This window comes from Microtus ochrogaster, chromosome 4 (genome assembly GCF_000317375.1).
Source record: "Microtus ochrogaster isolate Prairie Vole_2 chromosome 4, MicOch1.0, whole genome shotgun sequence".
NCBI lineage: Eukaryota > Metazoa > Chordata > Mammalia > Rodentia > Cricetidae > Microtus > Microtus ochrogaster.
Window position 1 is genome coordinate 82166588 of NC_022011.1, and position 22245 is coordinate 82188832.

The window sequence follows — 22245 nt, forward strand, 5'->3', positions numbered from 1 at the left end:
AAAAAAAAAAAAAATGAGTCAAGGGTCAAACAGTCGACTTCAGAATCTTTCTGGAAGCACCAAGACTTAACACAGCTAAAGACTTCGGACAGATAATGGTGTGGTTTACCAGATAAGAGGTGCTAGCCTGGGATAAATCAGCTTGTTGTGGGTGGTGTCGCTGCTGGCTTCTTTGACATTTGTCCATTTTTAAAAGATTAAACCACAGCAGAAAAGAGAACGCCGGGGTTGGCTCTGCACGCAGTCTTTGCCAGGCCTCCCCTCTTTCGTGGCGCTTGCAAATCAGCAGGCCAGTCCCGGGACCACGGCAGTCACTTTCGCGCCACTTTCTCAGGACCGCGCAGCTCCATAAAGAACAGGCAGCAATAAGTCCCCCAAATGCCATGTTTCAAAGCCCATTCAGCAGTTCCCGAGGACACTCAAGATTACGACGGTCGAAACCGCTTCGGTATTTTTCCCCCCGGGACTTGGGCTCTAAGGGCGCTGAGAGAGCAGTCATCTTAGCTGGCAGGACCTGTGAGCCGGCGCGGGAAAGTCGGCGGCCCCGCCCCTCCGGCGGCGGAGTGCGCGCCCCTCCTCTGCCCCGGAGCTCCCTCTGCTCCGCCTGCAAGTGCTTGTGGGCTTCCGAAGACCCGTCCCCGCTTGGTAGCCGCCGCCAGCATGGAGGCTCGCCGCACGCGGGTGAGGCTCTGCCGGGTGCACTGGGGCGGAGTTGGTGGGTGGCTGGACGCCGGCGGGCAGGGGCCACTTCCCTCCGACTCCGCGGGTGAGCGCCGCACTCTTGTCCCACGGTGCTTCTGTTCGTCGCCAGGTTGGGGGAAGTCACGATTGCTTTTCTTATAATTTTTACACCCAGCGTAACTCTGGGCTAAGGTGATGCGCCTGCCGGCGCGCACGGGGTTGGCAGTGCTAGAGGAGCCTACGGTAGGTGCGCTCGTGCTACACGTGCGCGCCGGAGGCGGGGGGGAGGGGGCCGCTGGTCGCTGGTGGTGGTGTCCGGCGGACGAATCCCCAGCCTTTCTGTCCCCTGGGACTTAGCTCTGCATTACTTGCTCACGGCGGATGCGTGACTTTTCACGCGTGCACTGGTGGCCCTGGAACCCGCTTCCTCTGCTCTGAGGGCCCTTCAACCACTCTGGATCTGTGGGTTTAGGATTGAAGGCCTTGTGAACATCTCTTGAGAACTTGGGTTGTGCACGTGGGGGAAGGTATTGTTTTAGTCCTAGGCTGTGACTGAGCCCAGTTCAAGGGTCTGGCGGTGCAAGCCGTGTATCACGGCGGTTTAAAGTGTGCTTCCTTGTCCCCTCCTCCCCACCCCTTTTCTACCTCACTGCAGCTGCGAGCTGCCCCGAGTGGAACGTTACTTTTTTGCTCCAACGGAAGCCTGAACTTAGGTCCTGCCCTGAAGAGGGTCGAAGAGTGAGGGGGATGGGCGGAAAGGAAGACAGTGACTTAAAATAAATATTAGAGGTTCGGGACCCTCTGGGGGAGGTCTGGGTGAGTAGGCGGGGTCGTGGTTTGATCATTATCGTTACGATTATCTCCTCCCGTGGGGAATTGGACTGAATGCGCATTTGGGCACCCGGCTGGAAGAGTCGGTTTCACCCCTCGGAGTTTCAGTTTTCCTGATTTAAGTGATAGTAATAATGCCACCTTTGCTTCAAAATATTAAGCAAACATCGCTAGCAAGTCTGCCGCCAAGAAACGCTCGCCATAAATGGAATTAGAGTTATGTCTGCCAAGAAAGTTCACCCCAGGCGTGGCCATTTCCTCTGCTTTTCTGTGCCTTTTCCCTCTAGGATATATTTGGCTGGTGGATGACTTTTGGCCTGCCGTGGCTTGTTAAAGCTTAGCCTGTTTTCTTGGCTGACATGGAGGGCTAATGACATAGATTGATTAGAAAAGTGAAGAGACTCGAAGTCATTTAAGGAGCGGTGCTGTTTTAGGGGATCTCTTGGGTTTTGCGTTGTGTTGTCTTGGGCTTTCTCATCTGGAAAACGGAGCAGAGACTTTTGGGTTTCCTTTTGACTCCTGACAACACACTGGCCCGAGCATTTACTGTAAATACAGCTTCTATATTTTATAGCTTTCCCCATTGCCACATGGAATGAGGGGAGGTTGGGTTGCCATCATCTGGGAAATAATTTTATTGACTCTGAGAGACAGAATTTCATGAGGAAGTCCAGCTCTCCACAACTAGGCATTCCCTCTCCTCCTAACGCATCTGGGCACTCTTGTGGAGCTGGTAACAGCTTGCCTTTCCAGTTTTCAGTGCTATTCCGTGAATCTATTTAAGACTATAAGACCTGGCCAGGCGGTGTGGCGTGGGCCATTGATCCCAGCGCTCGGGAGGCAGAGGCAGGTGGATCTCTGAGTTCCAGGCCAGCCTGGTCTGCAGAACTAGTTCTGTACCAGTTAAGTTACATTTTCTAGTGAACAGTACAGGGCTGTAAATGGGACTGAGTGGAGCATTTTCGTATCTCCAAGTAATTTTACCTTATGAAAACTTAAAAACACCTCTCCCCCATGGGCTGAGAATTGATCCCAGGACTTTGCCTACTAGGCAAATGCTTACCACTGGGCTCTATACACACACACACACACACACACACACACACACACACACACACACACACACTAAACATTTCAAGTCCTAAGGGGCCGTGAGAGGGCTCTGCATGAAGACTGGTCATGGAGAGCTCAGCTGGACTTTGAGTATGAGTTGCCCTCTAACTTGGCTTCTTGGGCCATGTGTTTGTGGGCTGATAATCCTTGATTTGTAAGGGCCGTGAGCACCTCCGTAGCCCTCCTCACTGGAACGGGGCTGTTTGGATGACTGCCATCTTAAAGCACAGGACCTGCCCAATTTTTGTAGTTTGGGAAATTAGCATCACAGTGCAGTGCTCAAAGCCTACATAAAAAGACCTCATTAGCTTGGCTTTTGGCTGAAGGAGAAAACTTGCTCTGCCATCTTGCACTTTCGAAATCTCCTTTGAGAAGTACAGTTCAAACAGAAAAAAAATGAGGTTGGATTTTGGGAGCTGGCATTAAACTCAGTGGAGCTGAATATAATGCTGATGCCTAGGACTGTAGGGTGGGAAGAGAAGTACTGCAGATGTTTGGATAACTTGATAAATATCATTAAAATGTTCTCCAGGAGTGATCCTTTCTCAGAATTTGACCTGAGTTGATTGGTGGGGGGTTAGCCATTACCAAACTCATTCTTTCTCTATAGGGCCTGGAATAGAATGTGTTCGTCTCCTTTGCAGACTGAGAAAGATGTCTTTAGTGGTCCTGTGCTGCAGGAAGCATACCACTCAACAGTGTTGTCATTTCTCCTTGCAGCAAAAGGCTCTCAAAGTGAAGGACTCAAAGAACGTCAGCTATATGGAGCTGATTTCCATGGAAACGTCATCCTCCTCTGATGACAGTTGTGACAGCTTTGCTTCTGATAATTTTGCAAACACAGTAAGTGCGGCCTGAGAATAAACAGAATTGAGTCTGCGATGCTCCAAATGCCCCAACATGCTTTGTGCGCGATTAAAACCGCTTGCTTTTTGCCTGCATTTCTGTACAGCCGCTAGGAAAATACGGCATGCGCTGTAATTTCATCTCGCTCTTTGCTGTGGTTCTAGGTAGTAATTGTTGGAGGTAGATTAGCTGCTTGTTGTGTCCTTTTGAAATGTCGCCTAACCTAACAGGACTGATGACTTGCTGTAACAACTCAGAAATCATTTGTAAACCTCTGAAACGTTTTTCTTTGTAACAAAAGCCATTCTCTTGTAGTGCACTTGTAAATGTGATTTGCTCTCTGCACAGTTTATGGAAAATTGGTTCTTGAAAGAAGAAAAAAAATCCACAACCACATTTATTTATTTCACAGAAACCTAAATTCAGGTCAGATATCAGTGGAGAACTGGCTAATGTTTTTTATGAGGGCTCTGATAATCTTCCTGTGGCTTTCCAAAGGGTGAGGTGCGAGATGCATTGAGCCATTGTGGATTTTTGCAGAAACCAAGGCCAGATGTCGCTAACGAATTGGCCAGCATTTTTCATGCCGACTCTGATGATGAATCATTTTGCGGTTTTTCAGAGAGTGAGATACAGGATGGAATGGTGAGTTTGAGAAGTTCACCAGTATCAAGAAGTGAGGTGCATGCAGAGGCTGGAGAGATTTGCTCTTTGACCCTCCCATCCCCCCCATCATCACCCTCCCTCCAGCTCTCCTGTCAGTTCAGCTGCCAGACTTGTTCCCCTGATCAAATGCTTCTTCACTTCTTAAAGCCATGTTTACTCATATCCTCCTTGTAGGCCTTAGACTTTTTTTTAAGATTCCACAAATCTTGGAAATTTGTTCAACAAAGTTGGCTAGCCTCCAGATCGCTGTTAGCCTCAGATCTGGCCTAATCACAGGAAATGCATATGTCCTAGTCTGCTACGTTGGCACGTAGATGCAGGTACCCGGCCCAGTGCTGGCACAGAGCTGACAAAGGCAGGTTCCATAGTTCTAGCTGTGCCTGCATCTTGAGAACCGCCAAGGACATTGTGTAGGTGATACCAAGTAGGGCCTCTGCTGCTTCTGTGTTTGCTTGCTCTCTGGTCTGCTTCGCCTGCCCGCATACGCTTCCCTCCCTCCCCTCTCAGCTGTCGCTGGAGCTAGTGTAGCGGCCTTAAGCGGGGTGTATATTACAACCACCTGCATGCTGCTATCTTCACCGAATCTGACAATGGTCCCCACAGGCCACCCATTGGGTGACACTGCTGTGAGGGACAGCACTGGCCCTGGGAATATTTTATCACCGTCCGTAACAATGCATGCTTCCCCTAATCAAAGCCTTTCGTCCCAGTTGGTGGCTGGGGACGGTGTGCAGATCTGGGTGTGACCCATTTGTCTGTGGCCTGACTGTCCTAGGCAGTCCATTAAATCTCTGTAGGTATTAACTTGTGATGAAGAAAGTGGCAACGCTGGGCAGTGGTGGCGCACGCCTTTAATCCCAGCACTCGGGAGGCAGACGTAGGCGGATCTCTGTGAGTTCGAGACCAGCCTGGTCTACAGAGCTAGTTCCAGGACAGGCTTCAAAGCTACGGAGAAACCCTGTCTCGAAAAACCAAAAGAAAAAAAAAAAAGAAAGTGGCAGCTGATTGAAAGTGCTAAGAATTCATGACAGTTTTGTTTCATGACCTCCGTCCATGAACACTGAAAGCTGCCCATGGGGATCCTTAGTGGGTACTGCGCAGCAAACCCAGGGCCTTAGACACACTAAACATAGACCCTGCCGCTGAACTACATCCACAGCCCATTCAGACCCTGCCGCTGAACTACATCCACAGCCCATTCAGTTTTTCGAGGGGCTGGGGAGATGACTCTGCTTGCCATGTATAAATGCTTAGTGGGTGTAGTGGCTCATCTGTAATCCCAGCTTCTCAGAAGGCAGAGATAGGGTTGCTAGGGCAAGCTGGCTGGCAAGACGCTATGGCACATCAGAGAGCTCTGGCTTTGATTGAGAGAGCCTGTCTCAATCAGCAAGGTCAAGGGTGATTCCTGATACTAAACTCAGGCGTGTTCTTTGGTCTAGACCTAGGAGTAGGTGGCTGGGATTTCTAGAGACTTTAACTTTTGAGCAAGCTCTATTAGTTGATACGAAGTGGTATCCTATCTAGATCTTGACTTACAAAAAGTTAAGTTGTGCAGTACCTAGACTGGTCAAATTCAAAGACTAGAAAGATGGTGGTTGTCAGGGACTGGTGGTGGGGAGAACGGATAATTTTTCTTTATTTGCTTGTTTTTGAGACAGGATCTGGCAGTGTAGTGTAGAACTCCCTGTGTAGCTCAGGGTTCCTACATGTAGAGTTGACACACCCAACATACCGTACTGTTGAACGAACCTGAAGTTTCAGTTGGGGAAGAGAAAAATCTTGAAATGGTCTGCACATAGTGATGTGCATTTTAATCACAATTAAAAATGAGTTGGATATGGACAGTTTAGGAGATTATTTATTACCATCGGAGGCATTGAAACCATGTTCGTGGGTGAGCGTAGGTACTCCTAGAGGACCTTATGAAAATGACTAAGGATTGGTTTTAAGAAAATGGGAAGAGGGCAGGAGTTTTTTTTTTTTTTTTTCGAGACAGGGTTTCCCTGTGGCTTTGGAGCCTGTCCTGGAACTAGCTCTTTTAGACCAGGCTGGCCTCGAACTCACAGAGATCCATCTGCCTCTGCTTCCCGAGTGCTAGAATTAAAGGCGTGTGCCACCACCGCCCGAAGGAGTTTTCATGTTTTAAAAAAATCAGAAGCATAGGTCTCAGGACTGTAAAGACAGTGTCTGAGACGAGCAACCGAGTGGAGCTCTTCTCCCTTGTATTCATTTTCAAGTCTTGATTTGTTACCCATGATCCTTGCTGTCCACTTACGGCTGATTTGTCCTTGTCTTTTATTCCAAATGGATTTTTGTTGTTGTTGTTGGTTTTTTTTTTTTTTTTTTTTTTTGTTTTTTCGAGACAGGGTTTCTCTGTGGCTTTTGGAGCCTGTCCTGGAACTAGCTCTTGTAGACCGGGCTGATCTCGAACTCACAGAGATCCGCCTGCCTCTGCCTCCCAAGTGCTAGGATTAAAGGCGTGCGCCACCACCGCCCGGCTTTTTTTTTTTTTTTTTTTTGAGACAGTGTTTCTCTACATAGCTTTGACTGTCCTGGAACTCACTCTGTAGACCAGGCTGCGCTCAAACTCACAGAGATCCACCTGCCTCTGCCTCCCTGAGTGCTGGGATTAAAGGTGTGTGCCACCGCTACCTGCCTCCCAAAAGGATTTTGTAGTGGTCTTTGGTTTCGCTTGTATGCCAATCAGCAGGTCCTTACCAACTCCCTTTCTCTGGTTGACTAGAGACTGCAGTCAGACAGGGAAGGCTGCAGGACCCGAAGTCAGTGCCGTCACTCGGGACCTCTCAGGGTAGCCATGAAGTTCCCAGCACGAAACCCGCGGGGGCCAGCCAACAAAAAAGCTGTCCCCTCAAAATCCCCTGAGAACTCTGCAAACGATTCCCATTCTGACTCTGAGGAAGAAGACGGCATGAACTTTCTGGAGAAGAGGGCTTTAAATATAAAGCAAAACAAAGCAATGGTAGGTGTTTGGATGTACCCGAAGGAACCCTTTCCGGCTTTTCTCTAAGCAGTTCAGTTTCTTCTACCGCTGTGTTTGCATGTAGTTGTGAAGACTTAATGATGTGTTTTCAATGTTTCTATTTGTTTTTATTTACGTGGGGGAAGGGGCTCTGCTATGCGTGCTGTGCCCGTGGAGGCCAGAAGAGGGCATTTTGTGTCCCCTGGAACTGGAGCTAAGCCGGGTTGTGCGTTACCATGTTGGCGCTTGGAACTGAACCCCGGTCCTCGGCAAGAGCAAGTGCTTTTACTAAGTAGAAGGTTGAGGGATAGGCTAGTATTATTTCCACAAATTGCCTGTTGTCACCAGTTACAATTGCCGTTTACTTTCTCCCCCTTTAGCTTGCAAAGCTGATGTCAGAATTAGAAAGCTTCCCTGGCATATTCTCTGGAAGACATTCCCTCTCTGGTCACGGATCCAAAGGTGTAAGTGCTTCTTCCTGAACTCTTGTTTTGGACACGCCCAGAACAGATCTCTGAGATTTTAGAGTCTTGTTTTTGTATTGGGGGGGGGGTCACTAGAAACAGCCCTTTTATTTTTTTCTTCTTTGGTTTTTCAAGACAGAGTTTCTCTGTAGCTTTGGAGCCTGTCCTGGAACTAACTCTTGTAGACCAGGCTGGCCCTGAACTCACAGAGATCTGCTTTGCCTCTGCCACCCTTGGCCATGCCCCTTTTGATGGTTTCTCTCCATACTAGCAGCAAGGAAGATTGATAACTTGTTTCTGTGTACCCAAACAGCATATTTTTTTTCCTACATGCTAGATGCAAAATAGGGTTTTTGCTTGTATTTTGTTTTGTTTTTGTTTGTTTTTGATTTTTTTTTTTTTTTTTCTTTTTCGAGACAGGGTTTCTCTGTAGCTTTGGAGCCTGTCCTGGAACTAGCTCTATAGACCAGGCTGGTCTCGAACTCACAGAGATCCACCTGCCTCTGCCTCCCGAGTGCTGGGATTAAAGGCGTGCGCCACCATCGCCCGGCCTGTTTTTGATTTTTCAAGACAGGGTTTTTCTGTGTCGTAGTCCTGGCTGTCCTGGAACTCACTTTGTAGACCAGGCTGGCCTCAAGCTCACTGAGATCCACCAGCCTCTGAGTGCTGGGATTAAAGGTGTGTGTGCGACCACCGCTTGGCTCAAAATCGGTCTTTTTAAGACATATTGAGGTAAAGGAAAGTACACAGAATTTGTCAAGTCATACCCTACTAAGAAGTGGATCTGTATTGTGTGTTTCCTTCACCAGTCAAAGTCCCCTAGAAGACGCACATTCCCAGGCGTGGCTTCCAGAAAGAACCCTGAACGGAGAGCCCGGCCTCTTACCAGGTCAAGGTCCCGGATCCTGGGGTCTTTGGGCGCTCTGCCCACAGAGGAGGAGGAGGAAGAAGAGGAAGAGGATAAATACATGCTAGTGAGGAGGAGGAAGCCCATGGATGGCTACATGAATGTGAGTCCTCCCCCATGGTATCTCCTCTGTTTCCCCTCCTCGGGAAGCTTAGCACTGAACACACAGCCTCAGGCCACTCCACATCACCAACGCTACCTAAGCCATCAATGCTACGTAAGCGTCCTTCATTTTGTTCGTGGACAAGAGCCAGATTTTCAGCTTCCCAATATTTGTAAGAATTGTTTCTATGCTTCCGGCTAGTTATCCTGACAGTAAACTATGCGGGCTGCCCCCTCTCTTCATGAACCAGAAAGATTTCCCAGACTGAATTTCCTGTGAAAAGTTTTATACAAAGCATCTTGAGATTTAGGGCTACAGAGAAGAGCTCGATTTCCTGCTTCTTCTGCAGGACGACGACATGCCCAGAAGCCGTCGCCCTGGATCCATGACCCTCCCGCATGTAATCCGCCCCGTGGAAGAAGTTACTGAGGAAGAGATCAGGAACATCTGCAGCAACTCTCGGGAGAAAATCTACAACCGGTCGCTGGTGAGTGCCCCGGGATTGTCCCCCTCCAGAGGACAGACAGCCCCTGTCCTAAGGGTGCCTGCCACACGTGGTATATGTGTGGTCTGGACATTCAGCCCTGCACGTTTTTTGTATTTTCATACAAGGGAAGAAGAGTTTTACAGTATGCCTGGAAAGTCTGCAGTAGGGTTATATCTTCTTAACATAGAAGTTGATCATACAGCTTGGATTTACTGTGTACTGTTAGGGTGTGTGTATCGGTAGCTACTGGAATGCAATGGTGAGCCAAAGGGGTTTGTTGTTGTTGTTCAAATGGATTTGGGAGAAGAAAAATGGATTTGGTGGAATTTTTTTTTCCTGTGCTGGGGATCACACCCAGGACCTTGAGTGAGTTAAACATGTACTCTGGTCTGAGTCGTGTCTCCTCCCCCTCACCCCAATAGTTTTGATGATACTACTATTGTCCCACCAATAGAGTGGAAAGCCTTGCTTGAGGTACTTATTTTCATATTTGTGTGTGCAGGTGCTAAGTGAACTTCAAAGATCTAGTTTCAGGTTCCTTATTAGAGTGTAGGTGTTCTTTGTGTCATTTTTTGTTTTGTTTTGTTTTTTTCTCTGCAAACAGCAGTGTTTGCTTCTTCTCTCATCTGGTCCTCCTTTCAGGGTTCTACATGTCATCAGTGTCGCCAGAAAACCATTGACACCAAAACAAACTGCAGGAACCCAGACTGCTGGGGCATCCGGGGCCAGTTCTGTGGGCCCTGCCTTCGAAACCGCTATGGGGAAGAAGTCAAGGACGCTCTGCTGGACCCGGTAGGTGCCGGAAAAGATTGGGGGAGGGAATCGAACTCGTGGTGTCGGGAGTCCATGGTGTGGTGCTACATGGATGTAACTGTCCAGAGAGCTCAGGGCTGCTGCTCATAGGTTGATTCTGTGTGTGTGTGTGCGCGCGTGCGTGCGCGTGCGTGTTGCCAGGGCTGTAGAAACCAGGGCTTTACATACACTAGGCAAATGCTCTCATGCTGAGCCAGAAACTTGGATTCCTGTTTTATGACTTAGTTATTAATTAAAAAAAAAAAGTCACAGGGTAATGAGTTGATGCTGAGTACTTGAGTGGCTAAAGAAACGGAACCAATGGATGGAAGTAAAGGGATGCTTAGCCTCAGGGTGCTTTCCCACAATTCTTCAGAACTGGCACTGCCCGCCCTGCCGAGGAATTTGCAACTGCAGCTTCTGCCGCCAGCGTGATGGACGGTGCGCCACGGGAGTCCTCGTGTATTTAGCCAAGTTTCATGGCTTTGGGAACGTGCATGCTTACTTGAAAAGGTAACAGCCATGTGTTTTTCCTCTTTCATGTCTGAGTCTTGGTTGCATTTATGCGCCTTAATAAGATGCTAGACGTCTGGAGAGTGGCTCTCTTGGGGCAGGTTAGCGGAAATGCGTCTTCAGTTGAGCAGGCCATGGATATAACATAGGTTGGATGACTAGGACTCGTGTGTTGACAGTATATATGTTAGGGCTTGCTTGCTTTATTTATTTATTTATTTATTTATTTATTTATTTATTTATTTATTTATTTATTTATTTATTGGAATAAATTTGACTTTCCAGAGCGAATTATTGTTTTAGAACCATCTTGACATCTTCCTCTTTGCTCTTCACAGTCTGAAGCAGGAATTTGAAATGCAGGCCTGAAGATCCGCTGCCTGCTCTCAGCTTCTCAAGGCTGTCTTCTTGACGCTGTTGTTGATGGGCGCCTGCTCTCGGCTTCTCAAGGCTGTCTTCTTGACGCTGTCGTTGATGGGCGCCCGCCGCTCTTAGAACTCAAATTAATCTTGTGGGATTCACACTTGTTTCGGGGACCTCATACTGCTAGTTACACTTCAGCTACATGTAGTTCCCTAAAGTTTGCCCTGGTCCCTACCTTGTAGCCTCTCCACTTCCGTGGTCCTTTGCCACCACTTAGTTTGAGTTCTTCTTAAAGTGGCAGTTTTCAAAAGCAGATTTGTTTTATTGGTGTTGAAATCGTCTCAGGCCATACCAATAAACCCAAGCACTTAGGGGTCCAGTAGTGTTGGGAACAACGGTTCTGCTAGATTGCAGAGAACAAGTCCTTCCACTTGTTTACGCAGAATCGATGCGTGTGGTTTAGCGTCTTGCGTGCTGTGGGCTGACGTTTGAAATGGATCGGGCCGAGGCACAAACAAAGGTCTGAAAACAATATGGGAAATTAGGTAATTGCTGGGAAGTGGAGTAGCACACTGAATGACTTTCTGGAAAAACAGAACTCCTTTGTGTTGTGCTCAGCGTCCACCCTGTCGCAGTGGAGACTCGGTTGCTGCTAAGATCGTCCCTAAGTTAGAGTGGTCCATCTATGCACAGTCTCCAAAGGTTTGTGGTAACATGGTACCAGAATTACTTAAACTGCTGTAGAAGAAGCCTTCTAGGAAGAGAAGACGGATCAGTCTCTGTGATGGGCCGATTGAAATCTTGCTGTGATTTCAGAAACTTAAATAGCTTCCTTTGGTTCCGGAAGTTTCCTGAAGAGGATTCCCTGGGGGTTGTGTCCAGGGTTTCCTTTAGATTCTAAACAGTTTTGTGACAGTGAGCGGTGACCTCTTAGAGATGGGTAGCTTTGAACCACTCTAGCGAGCTACCCCTGCCAGTTATGGGCAGATGCCGTGAGTCGCCCCCCTCCGCTTTCCTGTCGCTGTGTCCTGTTCTGTTTGTGATGCTCCTTGGGCCTTGAATCATTCGGTGTAAATACAGCTTTTCTCTCTAATGCTTTTATACAAAGGTTTTTATTTTAATAATAAAACATTTTGTTTAAGCTTGTGTGTTTATTTTTGCTTTTTAAAAATCAGTATTACTGTACTTAATCCCCTTCTCCCCTTGTGTTTTAAAAGGTCATTTCTGCCTCTTCTACTAAAAGTTTTCTCTCTTGGCTTAAGTTTCTGATGCCCACAGGAAGCTCTTTTGAGCAGGGTCCCATTTGATGATGTGACTCTTAGCAGAACACACATGTGCTTGGCAAGTCTTGTATTGTTTTCCTTTGTTGTTCACAGGACTTGCCCACTTTTATCAAATACTTATTAAATGTGTTCCGCGCCTTGAGTTTTCAAGACTGTAAGAACCAGAACATACAAAAGACAGAAACACTAGAGCAGGGCGTGATGGTACGTTGAATCCCAGTTCACAGGAGACTGGAGCAGGAGGATTGCAAATTTGAGGCAAGCCTCAAAAAAATCACTTTATTATTTTTTAGAGAAGATTTTGTTTTATATGTTGCATGGGTTTCTTCTGCATGTGTGCAGTTGCCCTCAGGAGGTCAGAAGAGGATGTGGGACCCCATGGAGCTTGAATCACAGGCAGTGTGACCCGCCAGATGCGGATGCTGGGAACGGAACTGAGTCCATGGAGAGCAGCAGGCGCTCCAATTGCTGAGCCGTCCAGACTCCTGTACAGAGCTCTTATAACTAAATTTCTAACCAGGATTAGTGAATTACAGTCTGCATGCACGTCCGACCGCGTATACTGTTTTACATTTGTAAAGTTTTTTCATTTTCAAAGCACTCGGCAGGCTGGAGAGATGGCATTCGTTGCTCTTGGAAGGACCCATGTGTTAGTTCACAACCATTCATAGCCCCGGTTCCAGGGGATACAATGCCCTCTTGACTTGTCAAGCCTGGCTCTTTATAGGGGGGAAAATACTATATCGTAGATCTACCTTCAGTGGTAAACTATGGAGGTACACTCTTAGGACAAGACTGAAAGTCATTCACATGGTACATGGATCCAGAAGTCAGCCACATTTTAGAAACCAAGTTGTAATTCAACCCCATTGAGTGTAATTGGGGAGCTTAAATGCCAGAGCTCTAAGTTGGTTTATTTGACATTTGTGACTGGTGATTGACTGAACCCAGGGTCTTCCACTGAGTTATACCCCCAGCTGATTTGGTTTTGATGTTAGTGTAAAGGATACGGTTTTTCCTTTAAAGTGATCAACAGTTGTTTATTGTGACACCTTATCTTAGAGGAGCTATGTAGTCCACCAGAGGGACTATTGAAAAAAGCCTACAAGTGATGTCCCTTGTGGAGTGAAGGGAGGCGGCACTGTCTTCTCCTCAGGCAGTTCTGCCATAGATGCTCCCTTCCCAGTTTTTGAGATAGGAACTCGTATGTTGCCCAGGCTGCTCCTAAACCCCAGGAAAGGAAACTGAACTTGCCCTAGCAGGAACAAGAAAGCCTAGGGGGATGGTTAAGTTCAGTCTGGAGAGGAAGGCTGGGTGCCCAGCCCAACCTGGCTGAGCAAATGCTGAGAGGAAGTGGAGGCTCCTGAGGACCAGGGGCCTTGCTGGAGAGAAAGGCTCAGGACAACGAGGGTGTGGAATGATGGCTACCCAGGGTGATGGATTATTCGCATGGGTGACAGAAACCAGGAGCTTTCGCTGCATGCCTGCATGGATGAAAATCCTCTAAGCAGGGGGAGCCAAAGGCACTAGGTGCTAGTTGAATCGTGAAGACATTAGCAGGAAAGAACAAGGAACAAAAGCAAAAGCCACTCACATTTGACTTTTATTCAATCTCCTCAGGAATTTGGGGTTTTGCAATACTGCGGTGTCCAGCTGAGGGCTTCCAGACATCCAGCAGAAACTTACTGGGGAAAGTGAGGTAGTCAGCCTGAATTCCCAATTGAGCTTTCTATTGTGGATGAGTTTCCAGGGTCCCCCCTCCCAGGCCCCCTGTAGGCATTCTTATACTTTGGGATAAACAATAGTCACATTGCTGGAAATGCTTCAATTTTAAACCAGGTGGTGGTGGCGCACACCTTTAATCCCAGCACTCGGGACAGGCAGATATCCGTGAGTTCGAGGTCAGCCTGGTCTGTAAAGTGAATTCCAGGACAGGCTCCAAAGCTATAGAGAAACCCTGTTTTTAAAAAGAAAAAAAATTAATTTTGCTGGGCAGTGGTGCACACCTTTAAATCCCAGCACTCAGGAGGCAGAGGCAGGTGGAGCTCTGAGTTTGAGGCCAGCCTGGTCTACAGAGCGAGTTCCAAGATAGCTGGGGCTACAAAGAACCGCTGTCCTGAAGCAAAAAAAAAAAAGCGTTAATTTGGGGTGGGGGCAATAGCTGGAGTGATGGCTCAGCAGCTAAGAGCACTGGCTGCTCTTCCAAAGGACCTGCTCCCCCCAACAATGAACTTGGAAACCTTTTCTCCTCTAAATTGCCTTTCCCAGAATATTTTATCACTGCAAATAATGGAATGAAGATAACATGAGCATGTAAGTATTCATGTATCTACTTAAGAGATATTTATAATGACTGATATTGCAACGTATCCTCCCAGAAGCATGATCTCCAAACCATGAATATTGTGGCAGAGCAATGTGACTTTGTTTGGGTTCCTAGGAGTGGTAAGCCAGCCACTCTGTGCGGTTTGTTTGTTTTGCTTTGCTTTTTGTTAAACCCACTTGGTCTTGAACTCCTGATCCTCCTTCCTAGGATTGCAGATGTTCACAACTATGCCTGCCCAGATCTACCTGTGTTTCTCTAACCTCGTGCCTGCCAGATACAGCGTGTCTTCACCTTGTCCTTCCTTGACTGTGCGTTCCTCCTTTAACGGTGTGTGTGGGTGAGATAAGTGCAGTTTCTATTCTTCAAAGAATATGATAGGAGGCTGAAGAAATGGCTCAGCCGGCAACAGTGCTTGCCGCCAAAGCTGACGACCTGAATCTGAGCCCCAGAACCCACATGGTGGAAAGAAAGACCCCCGAGTTGTCCTCCGAACCTCCATACATGTGCCGTGGGAAGCATTGACATATACACACAAGTTAATTAAAAAATAATTCTGTAGAAAGAATCCTGGAGTAATACTCAAATAGTGTTTGAACATATAATTAAAAGTTCCAGAGAAATACAATCTGGAAAATGCTTTCCTCTGCCACACAGAAGTTGGCGGTGTGAGGTCATGACAAACCTGCCCTGTTCCCTTTCCTCACTTGCTCTGACAATAACAGGAGTCCATATTTTTTTTTTTTTGCTTTCTCTCGTTTTTGTTTGTTTGCCCGCATTTTAATAGACCGGTCCTCAAGTTTTTCTTCCAAGTTGAGTAGCTGTTCTGTTGCTTCTCAATGACCACCACTGTGGTCAGAAAGCAGAAACTGTCTCCGGAGCTTGCCTGGGCTTCGAAGACATGACCATTTTGAGTCCTCTGGTGCTTAGGGAGAAAAATATGTAAATAAAATTCCTTTATGCAAATACTTCCAGCAACTCTCATTGCCAGCCAGATTCTTGTAAATCACAACAAACAGATGCTACTGAGCTAAATGACTAAGTGAGATTATGGAGATAGAGCCTATTTATCTTACTCAGTGTTGGGGAGGGAGGAGAAGATATTAACTACATTTTCTCAGCCTGCATGATGATTAGGGCAGACACCAAGAACTCTATTAATTGATTTCAGCGGGCACAATGAGGGGACTAACCCACTGGAGGGCTACCCTGAACGGTAGAGCTTCTGTGGTAATTTAGTTTGTTTGACCATAGAACCAGGCAGGAAAGTTACCCAAGCAATCTAGCATCAAGCTTCTTGGGCCCCTGGTGTGTTCAATGTTTTGTTACTTTTTTTTTAACTTAAAAAAAATAAAATAAAATTTGCCATTTCAATATATATCATTTCGTTAGCTTCCAGCACATTCACGGTGCTGTGTAGCGCCTCACTAACTGCAAAACATTCCCAAGTTTCTTACTCCAAAACAGTGTTCTGAACCTCCTTGATGCTGCGACCCTTTAATACCGTTCCTCACGTCGTGGTGACCTCCAACCTTAAAATTACTTCATAACTACTTCAGTACTTATAACATAACCGCAGATTTGCTACTGCGTGAATTGTAATATAAATATCTGAGAACTGTGGGGTCTCGACCCACAGGTTGAAAACACTGATCTGAAGACTGCCTCTCCTCTCTCTCCCCTCTCCAAGCTCCTGGACCCATCTGTTTTCTTTCTCTACAACTGCCGATTTTGGATGTTTGGCATGCACAAGATATAGTGTTCCACTTAGGTTTCTGTTGCTTGGGTAAACATGATGTGACCAAACGCACCTCGGGGCAGAAAGGGTTACGGTCCTTCATTGAGGGAAATAGAGACAGGAACCATAGAGGAAGTGCTGCGCTGGATTGCCTCCAGTGCCTTGCTCAACTTGCTTTTTTTTTTTTTTTTTTTTTTTTTTTTTTTTTTTTTTTTTTTTGGTTTTTCGAGACAGGGTTTCCCTGTGGCTTTGGAGCCTGTCCTGGAACTAGCTCTGTAGACCAGGCTGGTCTCGAACTCACAGAGATCCGCCTGCCTCTGCCTCCCGTGTGCTGGGATTAAAGGTGTGCGCCACCACCGCCCGGCTCAACTTGCTTTTTTATATACCCCAGGGATACCTGCTCAGCGGTAGCACTGCCTTCAGTTCGAATGGTTTTCCTATATGTATTTGAGTATACCATGCTCTCAGAAATGAGATGAGGACATCGGATCCCCTAGAACTGGAGTTACAGCCAGAGCCACCATGTGGGTGCCGAGAACTCAACCCCAGGTTCTCTGTAAGAGCAGCCAGTGCTCTTAACCATGGAGCCATCTCTCCAGCCCCACTCTATTCTATTTTTTGAGATTATCACTTATTGTATGTGTGCATATATGTCTACATACATGTACATATGTATATACAGCATGGGCGGGAAGGCCAGAGGACAACTTGTCGGGTTTTGTGGCAAGTGGCTTTGCCCGCTGAGCCATCTCACTGGCTCAATTTTCTATTTGCCCACTGCAGTGATTCTTCAAAATTGTGTCACTTTTTTTTCCCAAGAAAAATTGTATTAAAGTGTGTGTGGTAGTGGGGAATAAACCCACTGTCTGATACAAGTGAGGCTGGTGTTTTCTCCCTGAACTACACACACAGCTTGTGAATTTAAATTTTCTTCTCCCATTTTAGACACCTTAGCGTCTCTCCCAGGTTAGAACTCACCTTCCCTACTAACATGTTTCCCTTCTTGTCGTCCATCCCAGTCCTCTCTTCTGCCCGTGGCTCTTTCTCATCCTACCTTGAACGGCACCCTCTTCGCTAGAGTCCACTCTGTGATCCCCTTTGTGCCGCACGGGTGTCTTAGTTAGGGTGATGCGATGGCATCTAGGATCCCCCTGGGGACCAGGCTAAGCCTCTGGACGTCCCGGTGAGGGGTTACCTAGATTAGGTCCTCAGGGGGCGGCACCATATTTGGACTGAAAGAAAACTGAGCAGGAACACGGACTGATGTAACCAGGTGCCTCAGGTTCCTGCCGCCAAGCCTTTCTGACCTGATGGACTGTACCCTGGAGCTGGGAGCTTCCCCATCAAGTTCCTTTTCTTAGGGACAACAGGAAAAGTAGCTAAACACACAAGGAGGGTATTGGGCAGAGGGAGTGGTGGTGGCAGCTGCTGCTGAGGTGGTGGAGGTGGTTGTAGGAGCCAGCCTTGATAAACCAAATAGAAACAGACCACCCAAAGGAAGTTCTTTACTTCCAACCATTATCACCTGCCAGTGTAGGACTCAGCCTTTGATAAATTTGATGGAGGCCTGAGTCTCAGTAGCTTACCCTGAGGCAATACCTGGTTGCAGGAAGGACCACAAACTGAGATTACCTGAGCACCACCCAAGAACAGACCATCCAAAGGAAATGCCTAACGTTCCAACCACTGTAGATAAGATCACCTGCCAGCACACACTCACCAGGACACCCCTAGACAAATGTCAGCCAATCAGGGGTCCTGAACCTTAGAAATCCCTCACCCCCACCTTTACTACTATAAAAATCCAACTCTAACTGAGCTTGGGGCTCTTGAGTATTCCAGTACGTTGGACACATGGAGAGACCAAGTTTGCAAACTTGTATAAAATAGAGGCTCTTTGCTTTTACATACAGGACTTGCTCTCCTTGTTGGTTTTTGGGGGACTTCGCGGATCTGGGCGTAAGAGTGGTGGTGATGGTGGTGGTTGTGGTGAGATCTGTCATTCCCTAACTTTCATTTTCCCCTGCACCAGTTTCTCCTTTCAGTTTTACTGAACACATCCTCAGGCGATTTCCCCAGAAAGCGTAGGAGGAACATCCCTGCGTGCATTGGTAATTATTTTCTTTACAAACCTGATGGGTAGCTCGGAAGGAGAGGAGGATTTGAAGCCGAATTGTTTCTCCCAGTTTTCCTGCTGGGGCCTTTGCCTCCCCCCCTCCCCCCAGCATCTACTGTGCCAGTGAAAGATGTTTCAGGTAGAAGTCTGTATTTTTCTCTCTGGAAGCTTCCGAGGTTTGATTTTTCTGGGTACCGAAATTTCACGATGATGTCTCTTGGTGACTTTTGCTTTGATTCTCTCCACCCTCTCACCGCCCCCAATTTGTTCTGACTGATACTCTTCAATTAAAACGATCCTATTCTGCCAAGGGAAACTTTTTCCATATTAAATATAATTTACTTCCTTCAATTTTGTTGTTACTTTTGTGTGTGGAGTTTTACTCCTGAATTCTTCGTTATTGCGTACCAGATCTGCTGCACGGGTCCTCTGTTTTTATCTTTCTCTTTTGAGAACACCTAGTGAGGCTGCAAATCCTCAACCTAGGTCTGGTCATGTAGAATCGCTTTTTATGCACAACAACATGGTCAAATATCACCAATTTCATATAGTTCAATTAACAGTTGTGTTTTTAGCCGTATTTTTAACTTCCAAGAGTCCACTACTGTCCTGTGATTATTCATTTTCATAGAATCATTTTTTTGGCATAGAATTTATTTCCAATTTCTTGAAGAACGCCCTTTCTTTAGCCCCTTCAGCTCAGCTCATTTTACCCTGCTGCCAGCTGCAGGTTCTCTTTCAGCATCCTCATGCTTCTCAGAGTCAGCATGTCTTTAGGAATGGGGACATGGGAAGGCTGACCCTGGCTGGCTGAGCCGGGCCTCCTTGTGAGGGGACGTGACTTCAGGCTAAAGGCTGGGAGCTGACTCCGGCTCTGAGAGACCCACCGGAAGGGCCCAGTGTACATTAATCCATCTACCCCTCCGTCCGTGGGCAGTTCATTTCTGTTTCTTGCGGTCGGGGGTTGGGTCGGGAGACACAAGCAAACCTCCGTTCTTTCTGTGGGAGACTTCCAAGCTGTCTTGTACTTCACACACAGGTTGAGGCATTCTCCTACATCACAAGGGCTTTGCCCTGTCCTGCCGGGTCCCAACAAATCACATACTAATTCTCTTTCCCTAATCTGCTCAAAACTGGACCATCCAGGAGTGTGCCTTACTATCGGTGTGGAAGGAAAACATATGCACAGAACACCCTGTGCTCCAGCGTGAGAAATGAGTACCAAGTGTTCAACCATGTTGAAAGAATAAGCGCTTAAAAATACCTTTTATTTTTCTTTTTCAAACAGCGGGGAAGAAGCATGAAGAGTCAGTGATGGTAAGGTAGTCACTGCTGGGGACCTTAAGAGGTCTCCCTGCACCACAGTGTCAGTCCCAGCATCTATCACTTTGTAGAAATGATGACCCCTAAAGGACAAATACATCAGTGTTGTTTTTGTTGCTGCTGTGGCTGCAGAGATGATCTGTGTTCATTGTGAGGGATGTGGGATGTAAAGCACAAAGGAGACCTAGGAACCTCATCACCCTGAGATCAACATTCTCCTTTTCCCCCCTCCAGACAGGGTTTCTCTGTGTAACACCCTGGCTGTTCTGAAACTAGCTCTGAATAGGCTGGCCGGGAACTCATGGAGATCCACCTGCCTCTGCCTCCTGAGTGCTGCAATTAAAGGTGTGTGCTACCACTGCCCAGCAGGCATAAACATTCATAAGATTCAACGTTTAAAATTTTCTATGTTTGGACATACATGTGCATTTTCTCTGTGTCTGGACATACATGTGCATTATTTGCTTGAAATAATGGAGATACTGTTTTTGCAATGCACATTTTCAAATTAGTTTTTTTGCCCAAACGTGTTCAATTTCCTCTTTTGCACAAACAAATCCCCCTAGCAGGCTCAGGCAAGAGAGAACTGAGTTAATTAAAGGAGACTATGGAGTCCCACGTTCCCATTCCTGCACTGTTGTGGAGACAATTGGGTTCTGAGGGATGAGGAGGCTGGGCTTTGAGCAAGGAGGAACTGGATGTGACTGGAGAGGGGATGTGATGAAGGGGTTGCCATGGGGATGGGATGAAGGGGTTGCCATGATTCTGGGTTGGTGGGACCAGCCTCAGGCTTGCGATCATCCCTCTAGGTGTGTGTATCATAAAGAGCTTGGTCCCAAATACTAGAGTAACTGGGGTTTCCCAATCCCTTGCCGGGTACAGGCACTGTGCTCTAGAACTCTTACTTAACCCTTTCAACAACCAAACACAGGAGTCCAGAGTCTATCTCCAGGTTTAGGTCCCAAAAAGGAAGTGTGAAGTTGTCCAGGGAAGGAGTCTGAGAGGATCTGAGTGAGTCAGGATGGTAGCAACATCATCACAGCATTTTCCTAAAGCAAAACACTAAGTTTAGGCTGGGCTGTGGTGGTGCACACCTTTAATCCCAGTAGTGGGGAGGGGGGGCAGAGGCAGGCGGATCTCTGTGAGCTCGAGGCCAGCCTGGTCTACAAGAGCTAGTTCCAGGACAGCTAGGGCTGTTATACAGAGAAACCCTGTCTCAGAAAACAAAACAAAAAAACAAAACAAACAGAAAAACAAAACTCACTAAATTTAGCAAGAATCTAAATGCCTGTTGTTCTCCAAGGTTCAGTGACCCCACTAGGTACCCTTTTACACTGCCTACTGCATGGTCTCAGCCCTTCTGGTCAGGAGGTGTCAGCCATTGAGTCCTGAGAAACACACCCGGAAGAGCAATTTTCCTTCCTCAAGGGTAATGTTGCAGCGTTTGTACCATGTATAGACAAACATGCATTGAGCTGTTTTTTAATTGCATTCCTTTGTGCCTTGGTCTTATGATAGTGGACTTGTTCCCCTCATAAGCTTACTCTTTTTCCATTGTGCTGGACCATTCTGATTTCTTTATGCTCCTATAAAACAGCAGAGGGGGATCAAGCCCGGCTAACTTGTTAATAGAGTCTGCTCCCCGTGGGGCAGACCAGATCTTGCCACACATTCTGTGAGCCACAATCCTGGGCACTGTTCTAGTACAGTTATTAACTGAACTCTTGCCCTAAATGACCTCAGGCCCTGGGCCCACTGTTTCTCTTGATGGTGTGTTTTTCATCCCCGGGACCAGGTATGCCCAGTTAATAAATCTTTAACTTCTCTATTATTGATGTAATCAGGTGGGGGCCCAATGGGAGGTCCTGTGTGGGGAGTCGGCAGAGTTATGTGGTTCCACAGTGGTGGGGATTTTTTTTCTAATGAGTTATTTTGTTTAATGAGGCTGTCATTGTATACATTTTCATCCTTCACCAAAATTCACACAAACTTCCCAAAGGAAGAGGCATAAAGGAATTCCCATAAAGCACCATGAGAATCATTAAAGATGGACGTAAAGGTGGTGGCGCACCGATCTGCAATGCTGGGGTGCTGGAACTTGGCCAGGCAGCAGTGGTCATCGTGGGGTCCACGCCAACAAAGCATGTTGTAATAAGAGCATTGGGGTTGCATCCCCGTCCCCGGCACCCCCAGGGCCGCCTGACCAGCTTATGCCCCGAAATAACAACACACAAACTGTATTCATTTAAACACTGCTTGGCCCTTTAGCTCTAGCCCTTACTGGCTAATTCTGATATCCCGATCAACCCATCTCTAATAATCTGTGAGCACCGGTCTTACCGGGAAGATTCTAGCCTACGTCCATCCTGGGTCGGAGCTTCATTGCATGTGTCTCAGAGAGCAGAGCTCTCGCGTCCGCCCTGGAGATGGGAGCATGGCATCTCTCTGAGGAGAGCTGTCGAGTCTGAGCTCACTTCCTCCCAGCATTCTCCTCCCACCTATGTTTTAACCTATGAGGGCCAAGCAGTTTCTTTATTGCTTAACCAATGAAATCAACAGATTGATATATGACACTCCCACATCAAAAGCAGGTGAGGTTTTGCCCTATTCCACTTTAAGAACAAGGAAACAGCCAGGTGTGGTGGCTCACACCTTCAATCCCTGCACTTGGGAGGCAGAGGCAGGTGGATCTCTGTTAGTTCTAGGCCAGCCTGGT

At 47.2% G+C, this 22245-nt stretch overlaps 1 protein-coding gene across 1 annotated transcript; it reads left to right on the forward strand.

Annotated features, from left to right (window-relative positions):
• The first annotated feature begins 610 nt into the window (after nucleotides 1–610).
• Cdca7 (cell division cycle associated 7) lies at nucleotides 611–11796 on the forward strand. Its single transcript, XM_005346573.3, has 9 exons — nucleotides 611–681; nucleotides 3346–3468; nucleotides 6881–7117; nucleotides 7498–7581; nucleotides 8391–8591; nucleotides 8941–9078; nucleotides 9721–9870; nucleotides 10247–10383; nucleotides 10722–11796. The coding sequence occupies exons 1-9, from the start codon at nucleotides 661–663 to the stop codon at nucleotides 10750–10752; spliced, it is 1122 nt and encodes a 373-aa protein (XP_005346630.1). The 5' UTR covers nucleotides 611–660; the 3' UTR covers nucleotides 10753–11796.
• Nucleotides 11797–22245: the final 10449 nt, after the last annotated feature.

Bases quoted from the DNA above. Each gene is read 5' to 3' on its own strand.
- Cdca7 (XM_005346573.3), top strand. From the start codon at position 661: ATGGAGGCTCGCCGCACGCGG. The intron at 3,469-6,880 runs GTAAGTGCGGCC...CTGGTTGACTAG, and splicing joins CTGATAATTTTGCAAACACA to AGACTGCAGTCAGACAGGGA. The intron at 7,118-7,497 runs GTAGGTGTTTGG...CTCCCCCTTTAG, and splicing joins TAAAGCAAAACAAAGCAATG to CTTGCAAAGCTGATGTCAGA.